At 33.6% G+C, this 26095-nt stretch overlaps 1 protein-coding gene across 13 annotated transcripts in view; it reads right to left on the bottom strand.

Moving 5' to 3' along the window:
- The window catches only part of ANKRD28 (ankyrin repeat domain 28), a 195889-nt gene that overhangs the window by 85971 nt on the left and 83823 nt on the right, over positions 1 to 26095 (bottom strand). For all 13 annotated transcript variants that reach the window (XM_055321692.1, XM_055321689.1, XM_055321699.1 and 10 more), the window contains one exon: positions 25150 to 25233. In XM_055321692.1, coding sequence (XP_055177667.1) covers positions 25150 to 25233 — 84 coding nt within the window. The remainder of the gene's footprint in view (positions 1 to 25149; positions 25234 to 26095) is intronic.

Below are 26095 nucleotides of genomic sequence, written 5' to 3'. Positions count from 1 at the left end.
CAGTTCAAGTTCCAGTTCCTTCACCAAGTCTTCAGGCCAATGTTAGTACACTCATATCTCTCTACCTTGACATTATCATCTGTAGCATACAACTGGCATTTTGGTAATTACTCAATTTTGGGTTTATGTCATAGCTTCATAATTGAGTAATAAATATCTAGAGAAAATAAGCTAATTTTATGTCCATATAGCTCCTGGCTCAAATGTATCTCATAGGCACTATAGAAGTTTAGACAAAATAAAATATTAATGAAGAAAACCTGCCATTAATCATCATTTTCTAATGTGTAGGTTTAGAAGACTTCTATAATTGACGTTCGGGTCCTAGAACAAAGATTCTAGAATTGCCTCTAACACACAGGCTATCCAAATTCCTAGGTACAGACAACTCTCTATAAAGGAATCAAAAACCAGTTCTAAGTATGTATGCTATGTATGCTATGATTCTTTCCCAAGAAATACTTTGAAAACTTCTATGGAGGTTTTAGATTATAAGATGAAAAATCATCAGCATTTAACAGAGCAAAGTAGCTTGAAGTAAAAAGTGTTTTAACTAAGTACATTAAATAGTCTACTTCTCTTAATAGTTACTATTTATTAAATACATATATTAGATATCATTACTGTGTACAAGTGACAGATGTCTAAATCAAACCAGTTCAGGAAAAATATACTTATTAAAAGTAGTAAAATACCTCCTGGGACTGAGTACCAAACAACCAAAATTTAGATAAGGAAGGGGATAGCTAGGCCACAAGAACAACTAAGAATCAAACCCTTGAAACATTCAGGACCATCTTTTATTTGTTTTTCCATGCATCAGCTTTCTTTTTTTTAATCTTCACCAACAACACTTTTCTGCAGAGTAGGAAACAAAGTCATCCATCATAGATCCTCAGATTTACTCTTAGAACTTCAGCAGTCTGAAGAGAAGTCTTTTCATTCCAAAACCCTAAAACAGTGCTCTGATGGACTCAATTTTGCTTAGATTCTCAGGTAGTAACCAGGTAAGAATAGGTTAAAAAAAAAGTTATATTTTACGTACAAATACTGTATCAACATATTGTATCACAGTAACAGTGTGGAATGGGAAGAGTTTCTCAGAAAATGAGGGCAACCCTACAGATCTTTATTTTGTGGTAGACAATGCATAAAGCACTTGCAATAGCGGTTTTATTTTGCAGAATTATTGTAGAGTTTAACATATTATTTCTAAAGATGTGGAAACTGCCTCCAAACTCATGCTCTTCATCAAAATGCTCTACTGACAACTACAATTAAATGTAAGCAATCAGTTCAATCCCTATTTATTCAAAGCTAGGCCAGTTAGTGGCTTGAGAATCTTGAGAGCAGCAGAACTGCTGGAAGTAAACTGCTCAGCAATTTGGGTTGGAGGCTTTGTTTCTGCACACCTTAGGAGGCTGAAATCTAGTTTATTCTACAAACAGAACAGAACTATCACTATAGCCCATAAATGATGCATTTCTCTATTTCCTTTCTATAGTCGGACAGAACGAAAAAGGAATGGCTAAGGAATAATTAGGTAATAAAGCATGCTATCTTTCTTCCCATCCCTTTAGAAAACCTGCATTAACTAGAGGGCAGGCTGGGTGGCTCAGCGGTTTAGCGCCGCCTTCCGCCTCAGGAGGGATCATGGAGACCCAAGATGGAGTATGTCAGGCTCCCTGCATGGAACCTGCTTCTCCCTCTGCCTGTGTCTCTGCCTCTCTATGTCTCTCACAAATAAATAAATAAAATCTTTAAAAAAAAAAAAAAAAAGAAAAGAAAACCTGCATTCCTGCATTAACTAGAGATCCAGGATTGCATATATTTAAATGCTAGCTAGAGACATTGCATAGGTTCATTTGTCTAAACTCCTAAGCTTCTGAAAACATGTAGCAAGAATATTCTACCACACAACTCACCAATGAATACATAACTTACAATCAGTTATATTTTAAACAATACTATTAGTTAATTCTGCTTTTTAAACTAAAAAACAAAAAACATTTCAATTCAAATAATGTATCTTACACATGGCAAGGGATGCTTTATAAAACCTAATCACTTCACTACAAATGCAATCCAAACTTTAAGAAGTCCAGAGCAATACAATGGATGCTCAATAATCTGCTGGCTTAAATTGACCAAACTCATGGACAAAATTCGTAAGATAGATAAAAATTAAAGTCAAATAGAAGCACAATTCCAAATGCAAAGTAACTAGAAATGTTAAGTTTTTGCGAGTAACAATCATTTTGGATGAAAGCAGACAAGGAGATTTTTCATGCCCCTTAATCACTTTTTAAAAAAAATACAATAATCAATATATTCTACGGAAGCTAGGGAAGGGGGAAAGGGAGGCAGGAAGAGAAAGTTATTCTCTTAATTCAATATATCATTAGTGAGATTTGTAAAGCAGCACTATCTTTCAGGACACAAAATTAATGTTTATAGTTAGTTAATTGTATCCTTTGTAGGTTTCAAGTATGGAAGAATACCAATTAAAAATGATTTAAAAAAATAAAAGATTTACGCTTACCTAGGACAGGGACAAAGCTGGTTGATTTAGCAACTCAAAGACACCATCTAGGTGTCTCTCAAAAATTCTACCTTTCTACTCTGCCAACCACAACTACAGAACCACAGTGGGTATAGGTTCATCTCAAGCTAGTTCACCCCAAACAACAGCCAGCAGCAAGGAAAAAGCCACCTCTTCCCCTCATTTTTAATATTTACAAAAAAAATTTTAAGACAATTGTTTTAGAGCAGTTTTGCATTCACAGTAAAACTGAGGGCAAAGCAGAGATTTGCACTGTACTCCCTACTTCCACACAAGCATAGCCTTCACCATTATCAATAGCCCCCAACATTTGTTTTAAGTGATGAACCCATACAGACACTTCATGATCATCCAAAGTCCAAAGTTTACCTTGGGTTTCACTCCTGGTGATGTAAAGGCTACGGATTTGGACAAACGTATTATAATATGTATCCATCATTATGTTATTAGAGCATTTTCAGTACCATAAAAAATCGTCCGTGTTCTACCTATTCATCTCCATCCCCCATCAACTTTTCAACTTTATATGATCTCTATGGTTTTCCTTTTTCCATAATGTCATATAATTGGAATCATATAGCATGTAGCCTTTTCAGATTGGCTTCTTTCACTTAGCAATATGCATTTAAAGGTTTCTCCGTGTCTTTCCATTTCTTTTTAGTGTTAAATAATATTCCATTGTCTAGCTCTGCCACAGTATGTTTATCCATTCACCTACTGAAGGATATCCTGGTTGCTTCCAAGTTTTGGAAATTATGAATAAGGTGGCTTTAAACATCTGTGTGCAGGTTTATGATGGAAATAAGTTTTCAAACTATTTGGATAGATACGATGACTAGATTATATGGTTAAGAGTATGTTTAGTTTTTTAACAAACTGCCAAACTGTTTTCCAGAGTGGCTGTACCACTGTGCATTCCAACCAGCAATGAATGATGAGTTCCCTCTTTCTCTACATCCTAGATACAGTATTGTCAGTATTCCCAATTGTAGTCATTCTATTCAGTATGCAGTATCTTCACTCTTGTGAGGGAATTTGCATTTCCTGATGACAGATGATGTGGAGCAGCTCTTCATAAGCTTGTTATCTCTGTATCTTCTTTAGAGAAGTGTCTGTTAAGGACTTTGGCGCATTTTAAAAAACCAGGCTATCTTATTTTTGAGTTTTAGGAACTTTTTATTAGATGGACCTTTGCAAATATATTTTCCCATTCTGGGGTTTGTACTACCAACACTGTCTTTTCCAGAAAATTTTAATGAAGCCCAGCTTATCAATTTGTTCACTGATTGTGCCTTTGGTGTGTATCTAGAAAGACAATGCTATACACAAGATCATCTAGGTTTTCTCTGATATTATGTGCCAAGAACTGTATAGTTTCGTATATAACATTTAGGTCTGTGATCCATTTTGACTTAAATTTATGAATGGTGAAATATTAATCTATTTAGATTATTTAAAATATTAATAGTATATATATAATTATTTAGAATATTAATCTACATAGATGGATGTCTACTTGTTCCACTACTGTTTATATAGCTAATCCTCCCTTTTGATTAGTATTAGCATGGTATGTTTTCATCATCCATTTACTTTTAATCTTTAAGTTTCTTTTTATTTAAAATGGGTTTCTTAAAAACATACAATTGGATCTTAATTTTTGATGCACTATGACAATCTCTACCTTTTAACTGGTACATTTTTTAAAAAAAGATTTTATTTATTCATTCATGAGAATCACAGAGAGAGGCAGAGACATAGGCAGAGGGAGAAGCAGGCTCCCTGCAGATAGCCTGATGCGGGACTTGTTCCCAGGGTCCTGGTATCAGGCCCTGAGCCTAGCAGACAGACGCTCAACCACTGAGCCACCCAGCTGTCCCTAACTGGTACATTTAGAGCACTATTGATATAATTGGATTAATATCTACGATATTTGTTATAGTTTTCTATTCGTTTCCCTCATTTTTTGTTCCTGTTTTTATCTTCTATTCTTTTCCTGCCTTCCATTTTTTTTAATAAAGATTTTATTTATTTATTCATGAGAGACAGAGAGAGAGGGAGAGGCAGAGACACAGGCAGAGGGAGCAGCAGGCTCCATGTAGGGAGCTTGATGTGCAACTCGATCCCGGGACTCCAGGATAACGCCCTGGGTCAAAGACAGGCACCAAACCGCTGAGCCACCCAGGGATCCCCTGCCTTCCATGGTTTTAACTGAGAATACATACAGTATGAACCCATTTTCTATTCTTTGTGTATTGGTTATACTTTAAAAACAAATTTTTCATGGTTGCCCTGGAGTTTTACAGTATATATTTAACTCTAATCCAAAACTATTTTCAAATATCACATACCACTTAATTAGTGTACCTTTATAATGAAAAATTAATCCTAATTCCTTCTTCTCCTTTGTATCATGTTTTCATCCATTTTACTTACACAGAAGCGTAAATAAGCATATGTAAATATATACACACACACACAAGCACACATAATGGAATAAATTGTTACTTTATTTTTTTTTTAAAGATTTTCTTTATTTATTCATAGAGACAGAGAGAGGCAGAGACACAGGCAGAGGGAGAAGCAGGCATCATACAGAGAGCCTGACGTGGGACTCGATCCAGGGTCTCCAGGATCATGCCCTGGGCTGCAGGCGGCGCTAAACCGCTGCACCACCAGGGCTGCCCTAAATTGTTACTTTAAACAAGCTTATATATTAGATCACTTAGAAATAAATATTTTCATTTTACTTTGACATATTCCTTCAACGCTTTTCCTAATGTAGGTTTCTGAGCTGTATTATTTTCCTTACATATAAGAACTTCTTTTAACATTTCTTACAAGACAGGTCTACTAGTAACAAGTTCCTTTAATTTTTATTTGCTTGAGAAAGCCTTTATTCTCCTTTACCTTTTTAAACATTTCCCTCTACTCGCTTCTTGTTTGCATGGTTTCTGAGTTGCTGAATATAATTCTTACCTTTGCTCCTCTGCAGGTATTTTTTATCTTTGATTTTCTGTAGATTACAAAAGGATATACATGTTTTTTGTTGTAGTTATTACATTTACACATTTATCTTGCTTAGTGTTCCTTGAACTGCCTGGATCTGTGCTTTGACATTAGTTTGGGGGAAATTCTCAGTCATTCCTGATGTGCAAGTGTTTATCTCTAAATATCCGGACATATGTTAGTTTCTAGAAAAAAAAATCTACCTTTAAAAATTATACCAGTACAAGGGATTCCTTACTCTTCTATAACTGTAGAAGTATGATCCCACTCTAGAAAATTTTTCCACAATGTGACAATCTTAACATTCTTTTTTACAGCTTTCTATTTAGGTTAGTTACAAGTAGGTGATACTTTAAAAGTATAAAGTCTGTGAAGAAGAGTGAGAGATTTTCATTTCTTAGAAAAGAATCACAGAACACAGGTGAACCTACCAAAAGACAAATCATTTGAGCATAAAAATATCACATTCTTATTTACAAGACTGTAGATGTAACTGAAAGATTTCTCCATTTAAACCAATTATTAACAGTTTCAGTGTAAGGCTAGGATACAAGGAAGATACATCTAACTACTACTCATACTTCTTGATCAAGCTTTTTTTGAAACTAAATCAGTGCCTTGGAGTGACTAGACAACCTATTCCATTTATAAACAAAGACCTGAACAAGGCTACCCAAAGGTGCCTTCACTCAATATTCAGTATTAATCTGTAGAACAAGGTAACATTTTATACAATAACAACCTGAGAAAAAAGAAAACTAGATTGTCACAAATATATGCACATATACTACCCACACCTATGATATTTAACTATTAAGCATATATTCCAAATTATTAATAAAGGTAATCTGAATATGCAATACTAGCAAATCATATTTTATAACCTTAAACCTTAATTTAGAGTAGAACTTTAAAAGTATCAGATTATACTGCTACTATCAAATGGGAAAAAAAATCTTGAACTTGAAATATACCAGTTAAATCAATAGACACAGCCAAAAGATTTTATTTCAATTCCAAACTCTATGCACAAACTCCAATATAGTGAGCATATACAAACATGGCTATTCATGGTTGGTAGATACCAGTGAAATCAATATAAATACACCACACAGAGAAATCTTTTGGGGGGGTGGTGAACAACATGATCCATCTTACTAAATTATAAAAATGTTTTAAAATCAAGTCTGTGTGGTGACTTCTTATAATTTTACATATTCTTTAAGTGATATATAATTTACATGCTGCTTTTCATTTAGCAGCTGAATTTAGAGCAGGTTTTGTCCCCCTTAGTTACCTATCAAACAGTTTTTAACACCTTTAAAAAAATTATCCTTTTATCCAGGAGGATCTTCAGTATGAAAATGTGTATTTAATACAATACTGACTGGGACAACATCAAAGGTCTTAACATTTGTGTCACTGGAGTCCCAGAAGGAGAAGAGAAAGAAAGTGCTGCAGAAAAAAAATGTTGTTGAAGAAATAATGGCTGCAAAATCTCCCAAATTTTGGTAAAAGATATAAATTTACAGATTTAAGAAGCTTAGTGAACCACAAGTAGGATAAACACAAAATCATGCAATACACATAAGCAAATTGTTAAAATTCAGATAAAGACAAAAATAGTTTTTCTTAGACTGTTTTAAAGACTAGCTACATATAAAAGAAAGATTTGAAAGACTATGGATTTCTCGTCAGAAACCATGGAGGCCAGAGGAGCCAAAAACAAAACCCTATCAAACAAGAATTCTGCATCACATGAAAACATCCTTTAGAAATGAAGGCAAGCTAAGAACATTCTAAGATGAAGGAAAAACAAATTTCATTTCTAGCAATCGTGGTCTAAAATGAAACGCCAAAGGAAGTTCTTCAAGCTGAAGGGAAATGATACCAGAGGGTAACGTAGATCTTCAACTATGAAGTAAGCACAATTTCTTGAAAGCAAAAATTTTTAATGTTTTCTGGGAGGGAGGGAGTTCAATGTATTACATATATTACATGGCAACTTTAACATAAAGTGGGGAAAGTAAGGGCTTTGGGTTTGTTATTTGTTTTTTAACTTGAAGTGGTAAAATGTTAACTCTATGTACACTGTGGAAAGATATAATCCCTAGACAACTACTAAAGAAAATAATAAACAGAGATATGGTCAAAATGCCAATGAAGAACATAAAAATAGTTCTAAATAAATCCAAATAATCCAAAAGAAGAAAAGAAAGAGGAAACAGGAGCAAAAATTAGAAGGTACAAATAAAAGCAGCAGATCTAAATCCAGCCAAAGCAATAAATACGTCAAATGTAAAGATCTAAACACACCAATTAAAAGATACAGATTGTCATTTTGGATATAAAAATAATACCTAATTATACACTATCTATAAGCAATCATTTAAAATGTAATGATATAGATATGTTTAATGTTAACAAGACGTTAAAAGGTATACCACATAAACAGTAATGTAAAGACAGTTAATATGGCTACATCAATAATATCACTTAAGGGATGCCTGGGTGGCTCAGTGGTTGAGCATCTGCCTTTGGCTCAGGGTGTGATCCCAGGGTTCTGGGATTGAGGCCCGCATCAAACTCCCTGCAGGAAGACTGCTTCTCTCTCTGCCTGTGTCTCTGCCTCTCTCTCATGAATAAATAAAATCTTTAAAAATAATCACTTAGAATGCAGAACCAAAAAAAATTACCAGAGACAAAGAGGGACATTATGTAATGGCAAAAGGGTTATTAATTTATCAAAAAGACATCACAATCTTAACATATATACAATAACAGAGCTTTATAGTATACAAAAGCAAAAACTAATAAAAATAATGGGAGATAGGTAATCCACAATGATAAGAAACCTCACCATGTCTCTCCCAATAACCAACAGAACATACAACAGATAAAATCAGCAAAGATAGAGTTGACCTGAACAACACTACCAACTAAACACAACTGATATTTATAGAACACTCTACCTAACAATAAAATACACTTTATTTTCAACTGCATTTGAAACATTAATCAAAACAGATCATATTCTGAGTCCCAAACCACACCTTAAGATATTAAAATAAACTGAAAACATACAAACATATACTTCTGGCCATAACATAATTAAACTAGAAAGCACTAACAGAAAGATGCTTGGAATATCCTAAGTATTTGGAAATCAAAAATGATACTCTAATAGTAGAGAAAAGAAGAAAACTAATTCTAAATAACCCATGTAAAGAGGAAATTTCCCTGGACATCAGAAAATATTCTGAACTAAATGAAAATTAAAATACAGTATGTCAAAAACAATTTTTTTAAGTTATTTTAAAGATTTTATTTATTTATTCACGAGAGACACAGAGAGAAAGGCAGAGACACAGGAAGAGGCAGAGGGAGAAGCAGGCTCCCTGTGAAAACCCCAACGTGGGACTTGATCCCAGGATCCCAGGGATCATGTCCTGAGCCAAAGGCAAACGCTAAACCACTGAGGCACCCAGGCATCCCAATAGTAAGTCAAAATTTTAAGGATGAAGTTATAAGCAGTATTTAGAGGGTAATTTCTCTACCAACTGTTTCTATCACAAAAAAAGTTCTCAAATTAATAATTTAAGCTTTCATTTAAGAAACCAGAAAAAGAACAAAGTACCACAGAGCAAGCAGAAGGTTAGAAAAGATAAAGGCCAGAAAACAACAAAGGTGAAAACAGAAAAGCTACAGAAAATTAATGAATCTCAAAGCTAGTCTTTGAAAAGATCAATGAAATTGATAATCAGAACCACAAAAGAAAAAAAGACAGAATCGGTATCAGGAATGAAAGGGGGGATTCCTCAAAGCCATTAAAAAGACTAAGGGGATATTATGAACAACATTATGCATACAAATTCTACAATTTGGATGAAAAGACTAAGTCCTTCAAAGATACATATGTTACTTATGGAAAAACAAAAAAGTAGTCCTACAGCTATTAAATTAAACTCACAGGTAAAAACATTCCGAGAAAGAAAATTCCAAACCCAGATAGTTTCAATGATAAATTCTATTAGACATTTAAAATAATACCAGTCTGCACATCTGGAAGGCAGAAGAGGGACTACATCCCACTTTATGAAACCAACATGTTATTAATTTTAATACCAAAACTAGACAAAGATATTACAAGAAAACTATAGACAGTATCATTCATCACCATAGACATAAATATTCTTAACTAAATATAAGCAAAGTGAATCCAGTAATACACGAAAAGAATAATGTATCATAACCAAGTGGGGTTTATTCTGAGATCATAACTCTAGAATCAACCAATGTAATCTAACATATTAACAGACTAAATAAAACACTCACATCATCAGTACATTTAACAAAATAACACCTTCTCATGATTGAAGGGGAAAAAAAACCCCTCTTATCAGATTAGGAATAGAAGGTAACTAATCTGTTCAAGGTTATTTATAAAAGCTACAAACAATATCCTATTTAATGGTGAAAAGAGTGAAATAAATCACTCCTACTCATTCTCAGACTGGTAGTCCTAGTCAGTAAAAAGAAAAGGCATATAGATTGGAAAAGAAAACCTAAAATTTGTCTCTATTCATAGATGGCATGTTGTTTACGGAGAAAATGTATTAAAAAAAATCCAAGAATGAGTTTAGAAAAGTTGCTGAATGCAAGGTCAATATACAAAAAGCAAGTATACTTCCATGTAATAACAATTAACTGGTAATAAAATTCTTCTAAAGACTATATTTATTTGACAGAGAAAGAGAGAGAGAGAGAGAGAGAGAGCGAGCGCATGCACACACAAGCAGGGGGAGTGGTAGGCAGAGGGAGAAGCAGGTTTCCTGCTGAGCAGAGAGCCTGACCTGGGGCTTGATCCCAGACCGTGGGATAATGACAGACCCTGGGATCATGACCTGAGCACAAGGCAGACACTTAACCAACTGAGTGTCCCAAGCACCCCTGAAAAAAATTTTAAAGACTGTGCATTACAAAATGAAAGAATCAAAGAATGAAAGTGAAAAAAAAAAAACACAACAGAAGAATGCTTGATTATAAACCTAAAATGCAGCATTTGTACGCTGAAAACTAACATTCATGAAAGACTTAAAACCTATATGAACAGAAACAACATGTTCATGAATTTTAAGACTCATTATTGCTAAAACATCAATTTTATCTATAGATTCATGTAATTCTAATCAAAATCCCAGCAGGATTCCTTGTATATATTAAGGACCTAAAATTTACATGGAAAGGCAAATATATTAGAGTAGCCAGAGCAATTCTGAGTGAATAGAACATAGTTGGGGATCTCAGACTGTGATTTCAATAACTACTATAAAGCTGCAGTAATCAAGGCAGTGTAATATGAGAAAAAAAGACATACCTAGAATAAAGAGTCCAGAAATAAACCCATGCAAATCTAATCAAATTGATTTTAAACAAATGTACAAAGGCAATCAAATGGAGATATAACCTTTCCAGCAAATGGTCCTGGATATCTACATGCCAAAAAATGGACGCCAATCTATACTTAACACTAAATAGAAAAATTAACTCAAAAAGAATTGTAGATCTGTCAAATCTAAGATTTTTAAATGTCTAGAGGAAAAGATATGAGAAAATGGGTAGGCTGGGCAAAGATTTCTTGCACAGAACACCAAAAGGACAATCCACAAAGTTGAAGTCAAATTTCATCAAAGTGAAAACCCTTTGCTCCAAGGAAAACATGTTAAGATAAAAACACAAGGCATACTCTAGAAGAAAACATCTGCAAATCATATACCTGACAGAGAACTTGCATTCATATACTAAGAACTCTCAAAACTCAAAAAATGAGGAACAGCTCAACAAAATATGAGTAATTACATTGTCTTGGGACAGCTTGGTACCCATTTGGAAAAGGAAAAAAACAAAAAACAAAAACACTACCTCTCATTATGATATGCCTAATTTAATTGCAACTATATTATAAAGCTAAATGTAAAGAGCAAAATGATAAAGTTCTCAGAAACAAATGAAGGATATTATCTTTAATACTCAGGTTAGGGCAAGACCTTGTAAGATATCAAAAGCTCAAAGCTTTAACCATGAAGGAAAATACTGAAAAATTTGACTACATTAAGACCGGGGTTCAATGACCCAAGAAAGAGCGTAAAGTCAGTTTGAAATGGGAGAAGACATCTGCAATATACACAACTCACAAAAGGTTTATTTCTAGGATGTATAAAGAATGGTAAATTAATGAGAAAACTCAAAAGAAAAATGGACAAGAGATTTAATAGGCACTTCATAAAAAGACTATATAAATGTCTAACAAACATCTCAAAAGGTACTTGACACTGTCATCAAAAAAACTCAAACTTTACAAATAATGAGATAACAAATACATAACAGAATGGCTAAATAAAGAAGTCTGACAAACACCAAAAACCAAGAATGTGTCCGAAACTTTGGAGCAACAAGAAATCTCATAGGGTTCTCATGGGAGTATAAGTTGTTTAATAATATGGCATTCTCTGTAAGCTGAATATATGCATACACTATACACCAGAAATCCTATGCCTAAGTCTATACCCTAGAGAAATGCTCATGTGCAACAGAGGCGTGTTTATGAGTAGCTGCATTGTTCATAACAGGCAAAACTGGAAACAACCCAACCACCCATCAATAGCAGAATATGGATAAACTGTGGTGTATGCATTTGGTGGGATATTACAAATAACACATAACAGGTAAATTTTTGAAATAAGATGGTGTCATGCAAAAGAATCCAGGACCAAAAGAATACATGTTGTAAGATTCATTTATTTAAAAACATGCAAAATTAAATTGTACTGGTTAGAGAGGAATAATTAAGTTGCAAAATTAAAAAAGAAAACAGAGAAAGACTATTATAAAAGTCAGATAAACGGCTACACAGCAGGGTGGGAATAAACAGTTCTGATCATAAGCTGAGCACAAGGGCACTTTGTGGCAAAACCAGTGTTTCTCAATCTGGGTAGTGATTACATTTAAATAACTTTTAATAGTCTACATTTGTTTTATGTATTTTGAGTGTGTTATACATAACAATTTTTTAAAATATTAAAAGAAAGAAGGAGAAAAACAATGGACAATCGTTCTTCTAAAATATCAATTAAGGGGCACCTGGGTGGCTCAGTGGGTTAACTGTCTGCCTTAGGCTGAGGTCATGATTCCAGGGTCCTGGGATCGAGCCCCATGTTGGGCTAACTAAATAAAATCTTTAAAATAAAACAAAATATGAATTAAAATACAACTGAACTAAAAAGAAAAGTATATAAAAAATTGGCAGAAGAACAGGCTCTGACATGATATTCCAGCTTAAGAATAAGAACAGTAGCTTCCTTTCTTGGTTTGGCCACGTTTGTTCTCCCGAATTAACATTCAAAATGAAATTGAAAAACTCACCTGAAAATTGAAAAAGGAAGCTACTCACCCCCTGCACCTATGCCCTTCCCCAACCACCAATTTGGTTTTATAAAGGAATAAAAAGAGAAATTATGTTACAGAAATTTGTGTAAGACAATCTTAAAAAAAACTAAACAATTAATGTAATCTAGTTTCTATGTAAACAGAAACCAAAATACTGTACACATTCATCTTCCAAACTAATGATAAAAACTTGACATAAAGCACTTTGTAAATCATATTTTTCTCAGATACAAAAATACATGGATCTTAAAATGATTAACTTATTTATTATCAATTTATTGAGCTTGTACAAGAGAACACGCTTTAAATCACTTTGGTAAGTAATATTCAAATCCTTAATTGTGTATAAAAACTACCAAAGAAAACAATGGTACATTAGTTTAAAATATTTATGTAATTTACATGTTTTACTCAATAAGTAATTCTAAGATCGGAAAAATGTATCTCAAGGTTTTGTCACTGTAATTTTATGGAAAATATTTACTAATTAATCTATTAATTAAATCATTCCCTTTAATAGTAGATGATTTATAATTATGTAATTCAAATAAAAGATATTCTCTTTGTAAATACATGATTTGGGGTGGGATGGAACAAGAAGTTTCCTTTCCCAAATCTGACTCTGGCTATTACGGGTACTTTGGATTACACACAATTACCAATATATCAGCTATTCAGACTTGTTTATAGTATATATGTTCCACTGTTCTGGCAGCATGAAAAGTGAACCCCAGGTCATCAAAAACTATACACTTCGCTTATTAGGCAGTTCTTACCAATGAGTGACAGCTCCAAGCATTTGCTCTTCACCTGTGAAGTTTCCATTTTTTCCTGTGTTGCTTTGTGCTATGTGTTCAGCAATCCTGCAAACTTTACTTTTATTTACTGATAATGATTTAGATGTTAATATAATAATAGTAGAGCTGCTTTGTAGTTTGTCAGGGAAACTCATTTATTAAATGCCTTCCCTAGAACCAACTTCTATTCCTGAGCATTGCAGGCAAGATGGAATTTAGTCCCCTTGGCAAAGAATTGTGTAGAATAGGTCTGTCTCCCACCCCACTGTCCCGTTAAAGTCAATGCTCTTGACAGATCATCAACAGAATCCTGCAAATGATAAAGTTATTTCTTAAGAGTGCCTTTGTCCACATGCATTTTAAGTGAACATGCTTTTTTCTCTTTCTTTTTCTCAAGGAGCTTATTACCCTTCCTATGTCAAGTGATTTAAATGGTCTAAACAAGTACTAAAGGGGATGCAAGGCAAAATGACCATGGAAAGAAGAAGCCAGTTTAAAACTTCATTTGTACTTGGGCAACTGATAACAGACTGCTGCCACCCACCAAAACCCAAACACATCCCATACACAAAAACAAGAATACCCAAACACAACGTAGCCAAACACCTTTAGATATAAACTTGTTTAAGTCAGGGAGTATATCTTATTTTTATTTATTCACTTCTAACGCTTTTTAAATGCTTATTATTTACGATAGGCTGGGTATAAATACAGGGAATAATCCAAACCAGGTCCCTATATCCAGAAAGCTAAAGGCACTAAACAAGACACAGGTTAATTAATATGAGTGCTACAAACATCTAGAGAGCTATGGACATCTATTAGGCTGCCATAATATTACCTGGAAGACCAAGAAAGGTGTTCCAGAAAAAAGATATTTCAGACTTATACTGGTTCTCTACTGCTGCATAATAAATTACCACAGACTTAGTAGCTTAAGACAGCAGTCACTTATTAATTCACAGCTCTGTAGGGCAGAAGTCCAGGCATGGTGTGGCTGCTCAGGATCTCTTCTAAAGCTAAAATCAGAGTGTCAGGGAGTTCTGTTCTCATCAAAAGACCTAAGGAAGAATCTATGTTTAGGTTCATTTAGGTAAAATTGAGTTACTTGTAGTTGTGAGATTGAGTTTCCAGTTTTCCTTCTTGACAGCCAGCCTTCTCTGCACCTAAAGACTGCCCAATCCTTACCTGTGCTCCCCCTTCAAAGTCAGCAAGAGACAATCTGTCTAACATCAAAACCCTTAATGCCTTTGTTTCTGACTCTAGATACACAATTAAAGAGTTCATGTAATTAGGTTAGGCCCACCCAGATAATCTCACTTTCCTAGTCAACTGTGCCAGATGTCATAAACTAATCACAGGAGGACTATCTTACCATATTTATAGTACAGAAGATTATACAGAAATGCACATGGTGTGGGGGGAAGGTGAGATTCCTGTAGACCATCTTAGGAATTCTGCCTACCATTAGGGGCAACCTAAAAAATGAACAGAAACTGAAGATGAGGCAAGGGAGTTGGAGACCATGAGGGCACAACTGATATCCTGAGTCAGGAAAGAGCATGGAAAAGTAGAGGAAAATAGTATGTCTCACTGGACTTGTCTTCCCAGTACCCAGCATAATAACTGGGACTAATTTGTCAAGGGAATGAACTAACATACCAAGTTATACCAAATCAAGCTAGCAAGTTCTTACTAAGAACTTATGCACTTATAGCTATGAGAAAAGCCAAGAAATTTCTTGTAATACTAAGCCAAAAGGCAGAACTGAAGGGTGATAAACCAGAGGAGACAACATTAACAGAGAAAACTGGACATTAAGAAAACTGGGCCCGTATCTCTTCTAAATATAAGTGACCAAATCAAACTCCAAGGGCTTTGGCTTTGCTTCATCTTTAACAGAGATGATTTAACTACTTGATTTCTAAGATCCCTTTCCAATACTAACTGTACTACAAAATGGAAGGCACTGGTTCTTGCCCTGAGGCAAATTCTATTTAGGAAGTTTATTTTAATATTTTATTTATTTATTCATGAGAGACACACAGAGAGAGGCAGAGACATAGGCAGAGGGAGAAGCAGGCTCCCTGTGGGGAGACTGATATGGGACTCAATCCCAGGACCCTGGGATCACGACCTGAGCCAAAGACAGATGCTCAACCACTGAGCCACCCAGGTGCCCTAGGAAGTTTAGAATCTAGTATTAATTCATGTCATAATCTATTGCTCTAACAGTAGTAATATTAAAAAGACCAATTCACACAAAATCCTATTTTAAACACTGAATTTGCTCTCTTCTACAAATTTAGCAGTAATCAGACACTTGCTTTTCACAGTAAAAAAATTAAACCCCGAAATCACGTATCTTTTTTTTTTTTTTTAAGTAGGCTCCATGTCCAATGTGGGGCTTGAACTCATAACTCGGAGATCAAGAGTCATATGCTCTACTGACTGAGCCTGCCAGGTACCCCCAAAAGTAAGTATCAATACCAGGTTCTTTTATTTATTTATTTATTTTTTTTTCCCCAGGTTCTTTTAGAATAAGAGAAGGTAAGATAATGCAATCTATGATTGGGCAATTTAATTATCCAATATAATACTATTGTTTAGAAAACTAATACACAGAATTTCTATTTCAAAAATACTGCTAGACTAGAACAGAAAACTCCATTTCACAAATACATAAGGTGTAAATCTGAAAAATCCAGTGGAATGTCAAGTCAGTTGTTTCAATCAATAAAGTTATTTTCAATGGCTTTTACAGAGCTATGTATATTTTAATAGGCATATATGCCTGAGTTAAGGAGACAGAGCTGACAGTCTGGGAATACAAGGGTTAGAATTCTCAAGACAGTAACAGAGAGAGGGTGGTACAGCTAGGAAATCCCATAGATCTGCAGATTATCCCCTTGTGTACTCAGCTAAGTACTAAGCAGCACATGTGTATAAAAATACTGAGTCTAGTGAAAAGAAGCATCCAAAGTATTTAAAGTAATAATTTTCAACCTTTTTCTTATCACCCTGACCCAGGAGGTTTTAGAGACCCCCCCCCAACTACCCTCATGAAATTTTAATACCACTGTGTACCTAATCTCTACAGTTTGGCCCTTTGGGGGGCCATACATAAATCATTGTAATAATGTGACTGATCGATCTCTCTCTCTCTCTCTCTCTCTCTCTCTCTCACACACACACACACACACACACACACACACACACACACACATGCTCATAACCAAAATATAAATTTTGCCAAGCTGGAGGTGATATCACCCCCAGTGAAAATATATGGATTATGAAGGAACAGTGCTTGGGTTGTGAACAAGGAACTGTCCTGTTCCTACCAGCTAGGGTGAAAACCTATTTCCTAGAGCACTAGACAGAGTACTCAAAAAACAAACAAACAAACAAACAAACAACAAAAAACCTCAGTACAGAATATTTAGCATATTTTGAAATTAAATATTTATAGCAGAAACAAATTTATAAAATATAGGTAAATCTGACAAAATATATAAAAGGCCATCCATAGTGAAATTATGAAATTTGCTGAGAAAAAAATGTCCTAAATAAAAGAGCTATAACTTGTTCATGAGTCAGAAGACTCAATATTGTTAAGATGTTAATTTTTGCCTAGGTGACCTACAGATCAACATAATCCAGTTTTTCCCCTAGAAATTAACAAGCTGAATCTAAAATTTATATAAAAACAAAAGGTCCAAAAAAAAAAAAACAAAAAACAAAAAAAACAAAAGGTCCTACTCAAAACAACTTTAAAAAAGTTGGTGATCAAGACTTATTATAAAGCTATAGCATCACAACAGTTATGGTACAGGCATTATCAACGGATTTCTCATAAAGATACAAAGACAATTCAGTGAAGTAGTAGTCTTTTCAAAAAATATTTTAACTGAATATCTGTGGTATATATCATGCATAGTATGTAAATATTAACTCAAAACAGATTATAGATCTAAATGTGAAATTTAAAACTATAAAACCTCTAGGAAGATACAAGAACACCTCAGTAGATATCTTTTTAGATACAACACCAAAACCAAGATCCATAAAAGAATAAATTGATAAATTCAACACAACAAAATTTAAAACTTCTGCTCTTCAAATAAACTCTTAAGAGAATGAAAACACAAACACAGACTGAGTACTTGTATCCAGAACATAAAAAGAACTCTCAAAACTCAAGAGTAAGAAAAACAATTAAGAAAAAAAAAACTAGCAAAAACATTTGAAAAGACATTTCACCAAAGAGAATATACAGATTGCCAAGAGGCATATGAAAAGATATTCAATATCATTAGTCACCACAGCAATGCAAATTAAAACTACAATGAGATACACTGTGGGATGGATAACCGTGTATCCATTCTATCAGAATTTTTAACATTAGAAAAGACTGATCATACCAAATTTTGGTGGAAAACAGATTTTCATATCTTGGTGAGAATATATAATGATACAACAAATTTGGGAACATTTGGCAATTTTTGTTTTTAGAAGTTAACCAGATGGCTTGACCTTACCACTAGATATTTACCCAAGAGAACAGAAAGCCTATTTTCATATAAAGCCTTGTACAGAAAGGTTCATAGCCAATTTATTTTTAATGGATAAAAAAAGGAACTCAAGTGTCTATCAATAGTTGAGTGGATAAACAAATTGTTTTTATAGATACAATGGAATACTACACTCAGCAAGAGAAAAGAATAAACTGTTAATACATGCCAGAGCGTGGATGAACTTCAAAATAATTATGTTGAATGAAAAGAAAAGCTATACAAAAGGAGGACATATTGTATGATTTCATTTATATAAAGCTCTAGAAAATACAAATTAACCTATAGTGACACAAAACAGACCAGAGGTTAGGGGCAAATGAAATCTTTTGAGAGTGATGGAAATGTTGGCTACCTTGATTATGGTGATGGTTTTATAGGTATATACATATGCCAAAACTTAAGAAATAGTACAATTCAAGTATATATAATTTATTGTATGTCAATTATGTATCTCATTCAAACTTAGGGGGAAAAAAGGCTAACATGCTAGCTAAGACCTAAGAGACCAATTAATAACTTCAGCTCCGTCTGAAATTTAGGACAGCATTTACAACATTTTGCTATACTATATAACTTCAATCATTTATTTATATGTGATTATAAGTATAAAAAATTCAGCTTTATTTCTGAGTATACAAGATACTTCATCTCTATTAAAAATATCATTGTTTACCCAACACCTACTTATATATACATGTCCACTAAAATTCCTTCAAAGAACTTAGAAGACATTTAGTCTATCTGGAAAGACAATAATTTGTTTAATAATTCATTACAAATACAAACATTCTAAAATTTTTGCATGTCCACTGAAGCAGAATTTTTGTTTTCTTGGATCCCAATTTATTTCCTATTAGCAAGATTAAAAATAATCCAAATGTTATATAAAAGGGGAACTGGTAAAATAAATTATATTATAAACAATGCAAAACTATGTGACTATCAAGAAAAATGAGAAAGCTTTCATTACTAATATGGATTAATATACTACATTCCCAATACATATTCCTCAAATGTATTAGGGCTAAAAAATGAAAGATGTGAAAAAATATATATATATGCTAAATAAAAAAACAATACATGACTGGAACATAAAAAATAAGTCACCACCAGTTTCTAGCTGCACAAATAGCTGGTTTCATTTAGACAGTATCTTCTTTGTTTCAGAACACCCAAAAGCCATTTAAGTCACAATGACATTTTGTACATACATTCATTTATAGATCTTCAAGGAAAACTGAATAATGGTGAAGCAAACTTAAAAATCTGAGGCTGAAATCTAAAAGCACTGCCAAGAACAAAAGAGAGGCGCCATTTCTAGGCATGGAGAAACTATAGAGGAATTCTCTCCTGAGTGTTTACTGAGTTGGTTTTTCTCTCTTCTTCACTCCCCTATTTCTATTCCAAGTTGCATGGAAGCCAGCTGGAAGTTGGGTGGGTATACTTGAGATGGGGCTGAGAGTTATGGGTTCCAACACTAGTAACTGTGAGTACCTACGGATGACCATACACGTGCGTACAGTGTGTACATGTGCACTGTTTTACGATAGAGAGTACATATGACCTCAAGTAACTCAGAGAAGTTTTAAGAGTGTTAGAAACATCAAAAGCTTGGAATACTGACACCAGCACAAATAACATGTGATCATAAAAAAGACTGGTTGAAGATTAGAGTATTTCTTCCATATTTCCAGAAAAGACTAAAAAGCATGGTGAAGAATGGGGGTGGGAGGAATTCAGGCAACCTGTACAAACTTAAGAGTTTACTACTTTGGGTTAACTGCCAACAATATTATTACAATAATCATGAAAACTAATAATCTGTGTGATATGTATATGTATATACTTGCCGACCGCTTCATCATCAAAGTAAAATCAACATCATTTTAATGATCCCAGAAGGTATTTTTGAAAGCTTAAAAGATGTTAATAATTTCAAAGGCAATTTGGCAAACCAATTCCCAAATATTTTGAATGACAAAGCTAAATTCACAATCTAATAAAATATATAAGAAAGCATTTTCAAAAATATTAAGTTATGTGATAAGATATAGGAGAGATCTACTTACTGACTAGTTCTTAAATCAACTCTTTTGTGTTTAAAAGGGGTCACTCATAATCCAAGTTTTCCTCTGTTTTAAACACTAAAAACAGCATTGGCTAGATTATAATTTCCCCTAGTTTGATATTACTTTGAATGACATTTTTATCCAGCCAAAAAATTAGATACCAGAGAGGCTTATGTATTCATTCATTTGCAATGCTAACACTTAATAGCACTTAATAACACTCAATAACATTTAATAGTACCATGAAAATTAGGATCGTAGTTGTGTTACAGTTTAAAAGGTAGGAATCCATAGAACATAGACATAACTTTTAGGGGGAGAAATCCATATTTGAAGCATTACACTTTATGGCACTATTTGATAAAAGAGAAAGATTTCTCTTTCTCCAATTTACTTTATTTACCCAGTTACTATCAAGTCTGACATGGGTTCAAATCCCAGTTTTGCTATATTTACTGATCCTGGAAATGTTTAACCTTTCTGAGTTTTAAGTTTTGTTAACTACTGGTGGAATGGAAATGTTATTCTACCAACTTTATGAGATTGTTGTACGAACTGAATCATGTAACATAGGCTTACACCTATCACTGTCTCTGAAATAAAATTCTATAATTAACACCAATTTCTATCACTTTGGATGGAAGAAAACAACTTCTTTGTATAGAAAATAATTTTCTTACAAAGTTAGGCTTTTCCTTTGAAATGTGTTATTAATATTTCAGACTTCATTATTTGGGCTCCACAACATGCCATTAAGGTTTCTAGTAAATCCTAGGGAAAGTAAGTAATAATTATGATTTTGGCTACATATATTTAGAAATACAAATGAAACCCTTTGGGGAAAAGCAGTTCATTCAGGATCATTCTGAATTTTTAGAGCATCTGAAATTTGGAGTGGAAAAAGGACTGAAGGCCATTATTGTAAACCCACACATTTTACAATTAAAGAAAGTGAGTCCCAAAGAACTTAAATCAAATTTGCTCAAGTTATGTATATAAATAAGGTAAGAAAATATGAGTACTTAGGTCTAATAACTTATATTCCAATCATTCTTTACACTATATATACATACCACTCTGCCTTTATAAATTTTTTACTGTGTTTCACTTTTTTGATTAACAGGGCTTCTTCCAGGTCCAAGTGACTTTTAGGTCACCTATCCAAACAACTATTTCCCCCTTTATGCCTTCCTAAAGAAATGCTGATTTTCTCCATATATGGAATGGCAATATAACCAGATGGTAAGCCTCTATTCTTGCTCCAGGGGATGAATCAGGTAATAAACAATGACTGACCTAAGCAAAAAATTAATCCCATTCTACTTTTGGTGGTGGGCTTGTTTAGAGTAAGCCAGTATACAACAGAACCAGGTTCTGGGGAGTTTTGAGGAGATTTTGGAAAAGGTGCTTTTGCTTGATTAAAAAAAGAAACAGGGACACCTAGGTGGCTCAGTGGCTGAGCGTCTGCCTTCGGCGCAGTCATGATCCTGGTGTCCTGGAATAAAGTCCCACATTGGGCTCTCCGCAGGCAGTCTACTTTTCCTCTGCCTATATCCCTGCCTCTCTGTCTCTCTCATGAATAAATAAACTTTTCAAAAAAATCTAATAAAAAAAAGAAAAAGAAAACTTGTAGTGAGGGGCCCCTTTCCACTTTATTTGGTTGTTTCTCATAAGCACATAAGGCAGCAGTCATAAATACTGTAAGAAAACAGACTCTCACAGAGAAGCTCATCCAGAGCTTGACATTATTGTCTTAACCAACCCTAAAATCACCTTGCTCTGGATTAAATTATTATATAAGCAATAAATCTTTATTTAATTAGGCACTCAATTACTTGTGGTCTAAAGCTTCCAAATATGAAACGCTAGTACTTTCTAGTGAAATAATCTTACCTACTTTCTACAATAGAGGACTTCCTTCTCAGACCAAATAATATAAAAGCATTGTAAATTTAAAGTTTTGTTAAAAATTAATTAGATGTGTTAATAAAATGATGCCATTTCGTGGTCCATAGTAACCAAAACTTCAGGACATTACTGAAAAAAGTAAAAATAATAAATCCAAAATAATACAATATTTAACAGTACAGAAACAAATCTAAATTTGCATATCTGTTCTAAAAATTTATAAAGAACTTCAAAAACCTTAAGTTTCAAAAAGACGTTATTCTCAATTACTTTATTTTTTAAAAACACCATTGTTACAGACATGAAGCTTAAACATATACCTATCAAGAGTCATTCTATATGACACAAAACATTGTTTTACTACACAAATGTATACATTGCCTCTTAAAAGAAAAAACTTACTATCTTGAATTAGAAAAATGGCCACAGATTTAACACATTGTAAATTATGACAACACTCTTAACTATGAAGTCACATGAGAAAAGACCAAAAAGCAGCTGTAAAAAAAACTTGTCAAAACCCCATGAATCACAAAAGATAAGAGAAGAGTCATCCACTCTCAAGAAGGACCTACTGATTTGAAATACTAACCTCGCTTTTAGTTTCAGAGTAAGGGCACAAGTTAGGAGATATTAAGAAATGATGCTTAAAAGTAAAGAAAGGAAACTGTAAGTAGAGGCTAAAATCATAAATGTTTTTTGGGGGGAAGGGAGAGAGTCACACACTAGTTACACATATGCAATAGTTCCCAAGGATATCACACCAGAATAAACTGATGCACAAAAAGATTAATTTTTTTAAATTTAAAATAATTTGATTACTATAGCAGAAAGCAGAATTGGCTATAATGAGACTTTGTAGTAATGGAAATTAATCATGGTAAATAGCATTACAGTGCAAACTTTCTCACCAAGGTAAGATTTGTTAGTACTATTAAGAAAACAAAAAAAAAAAAAAGAAAGAAAGAAAACAAGCAAACAAACCAAAAAACTAGAGTTAAACAGAACAGAAAGCCATTTTCATCCTTTTCATAAGTCTATACACCATCACTATTTTCTGTCCTAAGAAAAGTAGACTCTTCAGGACACCTCAATTAGGTAAAGTAACCAGGCACTCCATTTAAAATAAGTACTGGGGCGCCTGAGTGGCTCAGTCAGTTAAACATCTGCCTTCGGCTGAGGCATGGGGAAATTCCTGCTCACTGGGGAGCCTGCTTCTCCCTCTCCCTCTGAGCCACGCCGACTTGTGTTCTTGCTAACTCTGCTCTCTCTCTCAAATAAATCTATAAGTTATCTTTTAAAAAAATATACATAAATAAGTACATCCTGAATTAGGTACATGTATCCAATAAATATAAACTTAAAGGCAATTCACTTAGGAAGGTTTTTAAAAAATGTAATGATAGCACTTTGTTTGATTACTACCTAATGTGAGAATGAACCACTTTAGCTAAAGATCAAATTTATTTGGATAATCCAACTTTTATTTTTATTTTTTAAGATTTATTTATTTATTCATTCATTCATTCATGATAGATGTAGAGAGAGAGAGAGAGAGGCAGAGACACAGGAGGAGGGAGAAGCAGGCTCCATGCTGGGAGCCCAATGCAGGACTCATCCCGGAACTCCAGGATCACACCCTGGGCCAAAGGCAGGTGCTAAACTGCTGAGCCACCCAGGGATCCCCTGGATACTCCAACTTTTAAAAGATAAATACTTTTTTTTTTATATCTACTTAATATTATCACAGTAGTATTTTATGAAAGAATGAAGGGAAGAGGAGAGTTTGAGATGACCTTGCAGACTTGTAGAATTACACCTATCATTTCAGGTCATCTGTCTTGGTGTTGCTAACCAACCCCAATAATTCAGAGGACTGAATTATGTATGGAAAATGTTGTCAGTGTGTTTCCAGTAATAGTAACACACATTTATGTGTCTGATCTTTTTATAGTAAATTATGTATTTTTAGCCTCAATTTAGTAAATTAACTACTGGCCACTAGAGAAACACAGAGGAAATTATCCATATACCCAATCTTTATAAAACTGTCATGTCAGTCCTGAATGTTAAATCACTATATCTTTCAGATTGGAGACTTCTCAAATATGTCTTTCTTTACTGACAGACTCAAACAAATGAGTCTGTATATAATGCTTACAATGCTTATTTACAGAAAACAAATTTGATCTCAAACTATATATATTGTATAAAATTAGATATATTATAAACTTAATAGAAATGTCTTTTATTTAAAGTTCGTTCACAAAAAAGAATGCTCACCTAAAATGCATACAAGTATTTAACAGTTAAGTGTCATGACGTCTACAACTTACTTTCAATGAGATTCATCAAAAGACAATGGAAAACCATATATATATATATATATATATATATATACATATACATACACACACACACACACACACGTTATATGTGTAAATGTAAGAGGGAAAGTAAATGTGGCAAAATGTTATCACTGCAGGATCTTTGTGGAGGGTATATGGGTAGTCAGAATATTTATTCAAACTTTTCTGTGAAAAATTTCCAAGTAAAAAGCTGGGGAAACGACCCTCACTGGATCCTCATTTATTTGGATTACAGTTTTTACACTGACTGTATGTCTAGTTTTTTCTTTTGAGGTAATTAATTCAAGACCCTTTTGCCTTCATTTAAAACACCTGTTACAGAAATGTGTTATATCTTTTTAACAAAATCTTAATTCCTAGAGTTTTTACAAGTAGATTTAAAGGGCAGTATCAGTGAATTAACTGTTTTACCTGAAAGTTAACATCTTCTTTCTTAAATATTAGTGCTCGAACTTCATCAGGATCTCCATTAAATATAGCTTGCACCAGTGATGGCTAAAATACAAGAGAGTAATAAAAATATTAATCACACTGCATGGATGATTCTAAAGATATTCCCACATAACTTTTAAACCTAAATTTTCTCTTTCCTTTACCAACAATAATCAATTTGGTTTTTGACATTAATCAAAAGTTTCATGAAGTTAAATTATAGGAAAGTATAGGATTCCCGCCTGAATAAAAAAGGCCTAATTAAAAAATCAACTTAGTATGACCAAAATTACATAGATAATAAACACAATAAAACTTCATTTTTTGCGAGTAGAAGCCTTTTGTGTATATATACATATATATGATAAAAACAAATTTTCTTTCAAATACAAGTGTGGTATCTCAACATCTGCTTGTGAGACATAACTTGTCAGACAAGTCATTCCTAGGCCACACTGAGGCCCAGGAAGGTGGGCCTTTTTGAAAAGTTCTGTTTGGGGTGTTAAATAACTTGCATGGGTTAGCATTATATGTTATACAGATATAAATCCTAAGAAAGAAAATCTGACGATTGATGAAAATCACTACTATTCAAAGATCAAAAAATATCATACACCTGTATAACATGAAAAGGCAAACACGTGCATGGCTAAATATAACAATTTCTTAACACCACAGCCTCTCTGATAAGGTATCATATTATACTAGACAAATAAGAAACCAATTGACAACAACATTAAAAGTAAGGTTAAGGATGATTCTTTTTTAAATAAAAGTGCTACCTGTAAATACATAAAATTCATTACAGAAAAGGTTGTGCCTCAGTGTTGCTAGCAGCAACCTTTCCTAAAACATACAGTTCCTCATTCTTGTTACAGCAGTTTTTAAAACCACAAAATGAAAATAGAAACGTGGCTGCCAGAAC

Source organism: Nyctereutes procyonoides, unplaced genomic scaffold, assembly GCF_905146905.1.
Source record: "Nyctereutes procyonoides isolate TBG_1078 unplaced genomic scaffold, NYPRO_anot_genome, whole genome shotgun sequence".
NCBI classification, from domain to species: domain Eukaryota; kingdom Metazoa; phylum Chordata; class Mammalia; order Carnivora; family Canidae; genus Nyctereutes; species Nyctereutes procyonoides.
This window is presented reverse-complemented; position numbering and strand designations above follow the sequence as displayed.